At 60.6% G+C, this 10213-nt stretch overlaps 2 protein-coding genes across 2 annotated transcripts; both read right to left on the bottom strand.

Annotated features, from left to right (window-relative positions):
- Positions 1-379: 379 nt before the first annotated feature.
- DQ04_06351010 (hypothetical protein) lies at positions 380-8482 on the bottom strand (the record flags this gene model as incomplete). The annotated part of the gene is made up of 1 exon (XM_009314661.1): positions 380-8482. The coding sequence occupies one exon, from the start codon at positions 8480-8482 to the stop codon at positions 380-382; it is 8103 nt and encodes a 2700-aa protein (XP_009312936.1).
- Positions 8483-9098: 616 nt separating this feature from the next.
- DQ04_06351000 (putative DNA-directed rna polymerase I largest subunit) lies at positions 9099-9890 on the bottom strand (the record flags this gene model as incomplete). The annotated part of the gene is made up of 1 exon (XM_009314660.1): positions 9099-9890. The coding sequence occupies one exon, from the start codon at positions 9888-9890 to the stop codon at positions 9099-9101; it is 792 nt and encodes a 263-aa protein (XP_009312935.1).
- Positions 9891-10213: the final 323 nt, after the last annotated feature.

Genomic DNA, 10213 nt, shown 5'->3' with positions numbered 1-10213 from the left:
TATATTTAATATTTATATGGGTGTGATGAGTGACAGATGAAGGAAAGAGAGCCGGGAACACGCAAAGAAAAGGGCCGAGCCGTGTCGTGTGTTGCCGGTTCCCCTTGCTTGCCCTCCTTCCCTCTGCTTCGTACCACTGCGTGCCGGGGGAGACAGATGGCGAGCGAGACGAAGAGGAGGCAAAGGGGGATTGGTGTGAGGGCAGCAGGCCGGCCATGGAGCAGGCAAGCAATAACTCCACGGAGTTGTGCAGCAGCAGCGGCAGCGGTGTGAGATGCCTTCTTGTCTCTCCCGCTCTCTTCGTTTCCGTCTCGGACTCTTTCTGAGAGACCGACAAACAACAAACAAACCTTAACGTTTTAGCGGACCTTTGCGTGCCTCATCCGGCAGAGCCCCTGCGGACAGCGGGGGGCGCAGCACTGCCACCGCGGCGACGGCTGTGGCCCTTGGCGCCACCACCACCACCACTATGGTGTTTGGCGCGTTGCACCAAATGCAACGCCCGCTCCATGCGCTGCAGACCAGCAGCGCTCATCGCAATCCCACCAGCGCCGCCACCGAGAAGGTCACCGGCATCACCCGCGAGCTCAACACACACAACAGAGCGGGCCAAGAGCACCCGTAATGTTCCTGCGAGCATGCCATCCGACTGCCGCCGGTGCTCGTTGCCGTGACCGCGGTGCCACTTCGGGTCCACCTCCTGCAGCATCTCCACCATCATCGACAGCGTCTTCGGACCCTGCTGTGGGGCAAGGCGTCGCATTGAGACGTGAATGATCTTCCGCAGTGCAAAGCGAATGTGAAGCATGACAACACCAAAGTGCATTGGCTCCTCAATCTGGAGTGAGGCATCGGGGTGCCCTGCTGTTGGTGCGCTGATTGAAGATGTCTCCACGTCTGTGTCCTTACGCGCCGCAACAGTTGGGGCTGCGCTTCGAAATGTCGCAACACGCTCATGCCGCGCATCATCCGCAGCGCGTAACATAGCTGTTGCCTTCTTGTGCTCCTCCGCCGTCAACTGCCGCATCGCCGCAAAGTGCATCGCCGTTTCCATCACCTCCGCCAGCGTAAGGTTGAGAGAAGCAAGGGCGCTCTTGTGCGTTCGCGTTGCGGTCTCGTCCGCCTGATCGGCCTTGAAGCGGTTCAAGGCCTCCACCTCGTCATGCTCCTCGTCGCCAACAGCAGCAGCAGCAGCAGCAGCGGACAGGGCATCCACAACAGCTGCCTCTGCTTCTCCATCTGCCGCTGTTACTCCACCACCATTCGCCACCAAGGGGCTTTCGAGCACCACGTCGGTGCTGGAGAGGCCCAAACTCAGCCGTCCCTTCACAGATCCCTCACCAGCTGCTGCTCCGGCCCTGGTTCCTGGAACACCAGCAGCACAAGCCCCAGCAGGTGCGGGATTGCTACCGCCGCTCTTCCTGGCGATCGCAAGTCGTGAGAAACGGTCTGCTGTGGGTGGCTGACCAAACACGTCTGGACGAAGACTCATAGCGCGGTACAGGACGGTCGCCAGCGTGTTCTTGCTGACACACGCATCCTCGCGGCATATAGAGGCAAGGAAGGGAATGAGCACTTCGTTTGGCACAGAACCCGCGGCTCCTTGTTGAACAGAGGCAACCGTCGGTGGGGCAAGTGCGTCGCAAAAGCTATCCCGCTCCAGAATCTGTGCACACAACTCTTCACAGAAGAGACGCAGTGCTGCGTTGCGTACGTACGTGCTGGATAGTATGCTGGTCGTCGCCTCCATCAGCGGTGCCAAGTGTGCATCCGGGCGACGCAAGTAAAAATGGAGTGAGGCCACCACTTGTGCCAATGTAAGACTCAGTGCATTGCGTATGTGCTGCGACAGCACGTCGTTGAAGAAGGAGGGCGACAACACACAAAGGAGGGTGGGGGAACGGACAAACAACTCCGGTCGCTTGACGCGCCACGCCTCCAAGACCACCATGTTGACTGACGGCACGTCAGAAGAGGAGCCACGCTTCTTGCTACTGCCTGTAATGGCAGCAGCACCGCTCTGCGATGCTGTCGGAATAATTTCGCATGAGAAACTGCTAATGATGCGGTGCACAACGCGGCGGGCGAGCGAGAATCCCGGCGGCGCCTCACGCAGGAGAATGCGCGTCGTGTCCTGCACGGTAACGGCAACCATCAGGCGCAGCTCGTCCGCGTAAAGCAGCGCGTCTCGCACGCGGTCATGGCCGCTGTCGGCCGCCATAGCGATGCTTGTCGCGCGGTGCGTGACGAAGTCGGTGTGGCGCATCAGCGCCCAGCTGACGTTGAGGTAATGGAGGAGAATACTCTCCAGCAGATTTGCATTGACGCTGTCGGCGTCGGTCTGCCGCGTGTCGGCCCGCATGCGCCGCTCCGCCAGTCGCGCCTCAGCCTGTTCGCTGCGCATCGCCCACCACGCGGTCGTTTCCGCACCGTCCTCGTCGAAGCCGTGACGGTTGCTCCGCGCAACATCGCCGCTGTCATTGCTGCTGCCACCGAACATGCGGAAGTGGTGGCAGACATGCGCAGTGAGGGATAGGACGTGCAGGTACAAGCATGACGACCGCACGTACTCAAAGACGCCTTCCTCGGCGGAGCGCGCCAGCAGCGTCGCATCACCGACGCAGTCAAGAGCCGCTGCGAAGGCCTTTCGGTCCTGAGGGCCGAGAAACCAGCCAGCAGCAGCAGCAGCGTGCACGGAGTCCAGTGGGAGGCGCCGTCGCTGATACACGCGCGGTGACTGCTGATTCGCCGGCTGCAGGAACTGCATCACATTCGCCACGTCTCCCGAATTGCGGCGCCGCAGAAGAACATGCTGCCGCGCCACGTACGTCGCAGTGACCCTCGCAAGGTTCTCCAGTTCCGGCTCCCCGCGCGGGCCACGCGGGAGGTCTGCCAGCATCGTAAGCAGGACATCCAGCGGCACACGCTGCTGCAGCAGCGATTCACGCGGGGCTTGTTGTTGTTGTTGTTGCTGTTGTTTCTTCGCTCGCGACTTGCCTTCGCCCTTGCGCCCTGCGACGAGGCCGCTGACGTCATCGTGACAAGGCAGGTCCACGTCGTACGGGATTGGTGCGGCATCGCGCTGCGCAAGTTGCGCCATGGTGTTCTCCTGCAGCGAGAAGAGTGATATGGGACCCGTAGCGTCGCCGGCGTCCTTGTCTGCAAGCTCCAAGAGTGAGCGGCGCTGCCGTACCAGCTGTAGGAGTTCGCGCTGCTGCTGCTCGAAGTGGGCACCGTCGGGGTCGAGGAACTCCGCCTTCCACTTCGCGGCGAGCTGCGCCCACAGAGCGCGGCACTTCTCCAGCGGCACCAGCGTCCGCCGGCGTGAAAACAAGTCAAGGCTACTAAATACAAACTCCGCGCACGGGAACGCCACGATCTCCGCCAGTGTGCAGCGGGTGAAGATCGCCACGACGCAGTCGAAGTGGGTCGTGATAACTTTGGCGGTTTGCGGGATCGCAAGTGCGGTGTCGATGTTCACCACTGCACTGGAGGACATCTGTACTCGACGGCACTGGCGGATCAGCGCCTCAATGGCCTCCGAGTTGGTGAGATTCTCCACCTCCTCCTCCAGCAGCACGGCAGCATCCATCTCCATGAAGGCGGCAGTGTGTGGCTCTGCTATTGCTACTGTGGTGCCGGCACCTAAGCCGGGCGGCTGTTGTTCCTCACCGTCATCCAACGCCGCGTCGCGTGTGTGGGTGGCGTACAACAATGACGGATCCTCCGTTACGCGGTTCACTACTTCTGCAGCATCCTCGCAGGCCCACGCCACCACGTAGTCGGCGGGGCGGCGCTGCGCCTTTCGCATGGAAACGGACTCTGTCATCTCCCTCTCCAAGTCATGGAAGGACTCCAGCAGCAGCCGCAGCTCCTCCTTCGACGGCACACGCAGCGACACGACATTCACAGTCGCCGCAGACTTTCCTCGTCTGCCTCGCGGCTCTTGGGTCTGCAGTATCTCCTCGCACAGTGTGCGCCATGCTCGTTGCACAAGAAGACCTGCCGGCTGGTACTTCGCCGACGCCGCTGCGAAGGCGCGCAGGGCCGTGATGAGTGCCGTGAGGTCTGTGCGCTGCCGTACGCCAAGGCCGAGGCGTATCGCAAGCCGGTGCGACACCTGCGCGTCACTGTAGATGTATTGCACGCTCTCCGTCAGCGTCTCGAGGAGAGGGGTCGTACTGCTGCTGCTGCTGCTGCTGTTGTTGGTTTTTTTCTTGCTTTTAGGCGTGCTGCACTCCTCCAGGAGCTCTTCGATCGTGCCGAGGAGGACATCTGTGCTGCGACGGAGATTGCCGGTGAAGCACACACGCGTGTAGTCGGCCGCCACCACTTTGCCAAGCAGAGACGCGACGCACAGACTCACCCACAACATATGCGCCCGCTCGGCGCGGTAGCGCTCGCGCAACGTCGCAGGCACCTGCAGCACCGCCCGTATACAGCCCTGCAGCACCCGAATCAGTGTGTGCAGCGCGAGCACGAGAACCTCACGGAGCTCGTCGTCGAGGGCATCCTGCTGCAGCGCACACCACCGGATCGCATCGAGCACGTTGTCAAAGCAGGCCACCAAACAATCAAGAAAAACACGCAGTCTTCGCTTTTCCTCTGGAAGGTGTACCTCCGCCGCTGACATGAAGTAGGCACCCTCCTCTAGTCCTCCATCGCTCTCCATCCGTTCTTTCCCGTCATCCTCCCCTCGGGCATCAGACGCGTCTCCTTCCGTGCGGTGCGGCTGCGGTCCACGGTACCGCACCGACGTCCGCTGCACGAGCACCACTGCCTGCTTTACGGCGAAGAACATTGTGCGGTACTCGCCGCGGGAGGCATGGCGCAGCAGCCCCTGCAACGGTGTGCCACGATCAAAACCGAGCAACGTGACCGGTGATTCCGACATTATGTCAGATAGACAGAGAATACTTTTTAACATGTTGTGTGGCAGCTGTGGCGTCGTTGGGAGTGATAGAGCACGTAGCTGCGAGAGAATGGCCGTTGTCGCCACATCTCCTACCGATGTGGTGGTGGCAACTTGGTGCTTGCGCTGAATCTTTAGCGCTGTCTCGGCGAGATTAAACGCCCACGTCACCATTGTCCAGCTCCCCGCGCTGCTGAGGTAGCCCATGTAGTCAAGCAGCACGAGTGGTGCGGTTCCCACGCGGGCAAGCGAGGACATGGCACTCTTGCGCTGCTCGCTACTTGCTGTGGTCGACGTCGAGGCCTCGAGTGGGGTGCGCGAGAGGCGCTCCTGCTCACGCAAGTAGTGCTCGATAAATCGGACTAAGTAACCCAGAACGTGTGCGCTGATGGATGTGTTCGCCATGAAGCCGAAACACCGCACAGACTCGTCTACCAGCTGCTTGTATTCACTCGACGAGGAAGAGACGCGCGACACACCCCGCAGATAGTGCTGCAGGGCCGCCATGGAGCTTCCCTCGCGCCCGCCGTACAGAGGCTGCACCCGTGAGAAGGGGAGGAGGCGGTTACTCAAGTCCAGCACCTGCAGATACGAGCGGCGGTTGCCCCGCGCCAGCAGGAAGGCGACCGTCGCGCTGCTGCTTGCTGTGTCGAGCGGGGGCTCCACGACGGGCAGCTCTGCGGCCGGCATGCCGTACCCACTTGCCCGCTTCCCGCCGCCGCGCGGCACGTGCCGGAGACAGTACACCGCCACGCGGATGAGGAGGTCATTGTCGTCCGTGCGCAGGACTGCCGTCAGTTTGATGTTTGACCAGGAGGCGAATCGCGACAGCTCGGCGAGAACAAAGAGCGCCGACTCACACGTAGCGGCGTGGGTCTCGGCATCATCCTCGTCTGCGCTTTTGGCGAGACTCGCCAATACCGCAGAGAGATTCGTCTTTAAGAGCGTCTTGTCGCCAAACTGCATGAGCTCCTTCTGCGGCGTCCCTAGGCGGAGGTGCACCTCGAAGAGGGCGTCGATAAAGCTGGCGTACCCACACATAAGTAACAACTCCTCGTCCGCGGTGAGTGCGGCAAGGAGAGACGAAAACGTGCTGCACGCCCACTCCAGCAGCCCCTTGGCTTCCTCCTCCGACAACTTCCCTGAGCCCCCTGAACCAGCAACAACATGCCCACCATCGGCATTATTATTATTATTATTGTTGTTAATACCACCACCAGCACCACCCTTCAACAGATATGCTGCAGCGCGAAGATTGGCGAGAACCAGCGCACCTGCCCACTGCTTTGCCATGGGTGAAAGGCATAGTGAGTGTCCTGTTGGCTCCGCTGCTGCAGAGAGACAACTGAACACGACAGCAGTGGACTGCTTCAACCAGTCAGTGTCATCTTGCTGACGCACACGCTGCACCAACAAGTTCATGAGGCTTCGTTCCAACGCGACAGAAGGGCGGGGCCCACGCGGGAGCAGAAATGGCGCCCCGCTACGCATCCACCAGTTGCTCGCGAGTGCATCGGCGTAGAAGCGGTTCTGCAGAAGAGTTCCCTGTGTCCCTGCGACGATGATGGCGCCCACCGAACGCCGTATGTTCCCATCACGCACGTAAACCGGGTCCGCCAACTCGTACACACGGTGTACCGCAGAAGCCAATGTATCGGCGAGATGCCGCAGGCTCGCCGCAACAAACGGCGGCAACATCAGCCGTGACATATCGCGGTGGGTCGTCACGCACGCCCGGCCCACATCTGGCCGCACATCTACCTGCTTCGACGCGCACCCCTGCAGCACATGGCGGTGCGCTTCCAGAAGCACCAGCCACATACCCTCCAGGGCACAGCCGCGGTGAAATATATCCACAGCGTACAGATTGGCAAGCTGCGAGACGGCATCCTTCGATGCGGCGATGACATCGAACAAGGGGCTGTTCGCCTCCACGCCCATCGTCTCTAGAGCAGCAGATGCGGAACCGGTGTCACCACCAGCTCCCCACACGCGCCGTGAGGAGAAGCGAGACGACTTGCGCGAGGCATCAGCGGCACTGGGCAGCAGCACACCATTTTCATCACCCTTCTTGAACATCGAGCGGCCCCCACGTGGCCGTCGAGGCTGCGCGTCATTGTCTTCAGACATCTCTTCACCACCTGCGTCACCCGTGGCGTGAGACACTGCGAGTGCCGCCCTCCGCTCTTCAAACGCCTTGGTGTCAAAGTACAACATCGCACTGAGTAGATTGATCAGCTCTGCTTGCATCGTTTCGAGGGGGCTACTACTACCACGACCACTACTACTACTACTAGATTGTCTCCTCTCAAGTTGCGCTGTCGTGTCGAGGAGAGACTCAAGCAGCACTGGAACCAATTGCAGCCACCAGAAGGCACCACGAATGCCGTGCAGGGGCACAGACGTTTGCTGCTGCAGCCAGCATTGACGTATGGCCCGCACAACCGCAACATTAGGAGAGCTACCGCTCCCCGCAGCGGCACCATTAGACAATGCGGATAAACAAGTAGGAATCACTTTGAAGTACGCCCCACAAAACGAGAGCAGCGCATTCGCCAAATCCCCTTTGTAGGCACGAGGTCGCCCACCGTCCCGCTCCAAACTGCAGCAATGATGGAATGCCTTGATGACAAGGGCCTCAAGGCTCTCTAGTGGCTCCACATGCCCATCCGGGTGCCGAACTCTGTACACGCGATCCTCCAACTCACACACCATACAACCTACAATTTCAGCCAGTGGACTTCGTATCTTCTCTTGCTCCTCTGCCCCATTCATCACCGCACCGCCATCGCCTTCTGTAGCGACGAGCGGCGACGACTCCCCCTTGGCTTGCAGCAGCAAGCCCTCAATCACGCGGTAGAGCATCGCTAAACGCCAGAGCGTGTTAGGCAGTGTGTCATCCACGATGCTACGCGACTCCTTCTCAACCTCCTTGTGGCGCCTTCGCCGCCCATGCGCAGTGTCCGACTCGGCGGGCACAGACAACGCCTCCAACTTGTCCACAAACGCCCGCACAACGCCGCGTCGCATTTCTTCGTTCTCGCACCGCCGCCCTGCCCGCTCAAACGCAGCAGCTGCACAGGTTAGAAGGCCGTGCCACTCCTGAAGCTCCCCCCACAGCCGTGCCTGGCGGCCCAGCGGCGCCACAACCGCCTCCGCGGCCATCAACGGCAGCGACACCACAGACGCTGCGTCGCTTGACAAGAAGTCGGCAACAGCCGCCCCCTTCCGGCTCTTCAGCGCCACAGCCAACAGCTCGCAGAGGAGCGTCATGCCCTCGTCGGGTGTCGGCGCAGGCGACGCACCGACGGAGTGGCCGCCTTCTCGCCGCCCCTTCTGCGAGGACCGACGTGTCGCACTCCACTCCAATCTGAATAGTCCTGCGGTGTCCTTGTCAACAAGGCGCGGCTGCGGTGCGGCCGGCATGTTCGCCGCGCCGGCGAGTAGCGACTCCTTTGCTCGCCAAACAAGTCGCTGCAGCAGCCGCGCTGTGTCCCGCTGCCCCTCACCGCCGCTTCCACCACCACCACCTCCTCCCACGGCGGTGTTCATGCGCCGCACAGCCACCATAACAGGAGCGCATGCGTGTGAGGTTGTGTCTGCCGCTGCTTGTCTAAGGCGGCCCACTGCGCGGGAAGCTGACCACATCCACGCAGTTTCTTGCTGCCCGTTCTTCTTTCTTTCTTTCCCTTTCTCGCACTGGAGCGAGGATCTACTAACGGCCCTCACCGCACGCCACCTCCCAGTCGTGCTGCATAATGCAGTGGCGGCGAAGAGAAAAGAAACACAGAGAGAAACCCGAATCCCCCCCCCNAAAAAAAAAAAAAAAAAAAAAAGTAAAGAAAGAAAGAAGAAAGAAGCTCGACACGGCCATCTCACCCCGCGTTATAAAAGAGAATGTGATTTTTTCTTTTCATACCTTCGTTTGTAGTGAGGGCCCTTCTCCCCCCAAGGGGGAGGGGGGGCCCCACAGCGTAGTTATTATCCAGCATTCATTAGTGATTTGTATTTGTTTTTATACGACAAAAGTTTTTTTTTCTTTTTTTTTGTTTTGTTTCCCCCTCTCGTGCTATTTTATTTCGCTTCTTGCTTTGCCCCATCGCGGGTGTACATGCGCGTTCACACAGACACACTCTGTCTTTCTCTCCTTCGCTTGCGCCGTCTCTCTCCGCACGTCTCGGACGCATCACGACGCGAAGTTGCGCTCCAGCACATCGCGCAGCACCGCAGCGTCCGGCATCACCTTCACACACGCCGTCCCCACCTTCGGCCGCTCGCCCACCATGATGGCGGAGCTAATCGACTGCAGTTCGTCGCTCAGCCCGCGGCTCACCGCTGTGTGCAGCCAGCGCTTCGACGACGCGAAGGTCATCTGGAAGAGCGGGCTCGCACTCTGTGAAATAACACCGGTGAAGTTGAAGTTCTCCCACATGCCGCGGTGCGTGGCGGCGTCGGCGATGAGCGTCATATGGCGGTGGTCGACGGAGTACCGTTTGAACAGCTTCGACAGCTCGTCGTAGAGGGAGCGGTACGCCGACTCGACTCCGAACCAGTTCGCCATGTCGCGGATGTCGGTGGAGCGGGCCTCACGCACTCTGATCGCCCGTGTGCCCACCGTGAATAGGGAAAGGAACGACAGCACGTGCCGCATCTTCGCATTGGCGCCCTGAAAGACAAGCTCGCCACTCGACGCGTCGTCGGCCTGCCGCGTGAAGGTGACGGAGGCGAACTGTGGCAGCCACGTCGACAGCGTCTGCTGCTCCAGCGCGGCGTCCACAACGTCAGGAATGACGGCGATGATGTGCGGTGGCATGCGCACAACGACGTTCACCACGAACAGGCCGTCCGGGAGCGGCACAACGCCGTCGCGCTCAGCAGCCGTAGCGCTGAGGGGCGCCACATCGATGGCGAATGCCTTCCCGCCAAAGGTGGCGCGCAGCGGAGCAAAACTGCGGTAGCTGGTGGTGTGGTGCCGCATTGCAGCACCACTCGCCTCTGTCTCCCCTTCCGCATCATCGCCGTCCTCGTCGTCATCTTCCTCATTGTCCTTCTCGCCCCGTTTGCGAGCGCCTCCCCTCCGTGCTGATGCAGCGGCTTGTCCTTCCTCCTCCTCATTCTCCTCTTCATTGCCATCTGCATCACCGTTCTCCTCGTCCTCGTCGTCGGACACCTGGTCAGCCCCGCTTCGCAAACTTCGAAGGGCGGGTGACGCTCCACTTCGGACCTTGTTGTCACCGTTCCTGCTGCTACTGCTGCTTTCGCTGCCGTCAACTTCATCATCGTTGTCGCTGTCGCTGTCGC

This window comes from Trypanosoma grayi, assembly GCF_000691245.1.
Source record: "Trypanosoma grayi strain ANR4 Tgr_635_V1, whole genome shotgun sequence".
Lineage (NCBI taxonomy): Eukaryota > Euglenozoa > Kinetoplastea > Trypanosomatida > Trypanosomatidae > Trypanosoma > Trypanosoma grayi.
Note: the sequence above shows the minus strand (reverse complement) of the source record. Positions and strands in the feature narration are given on the sequence as shown.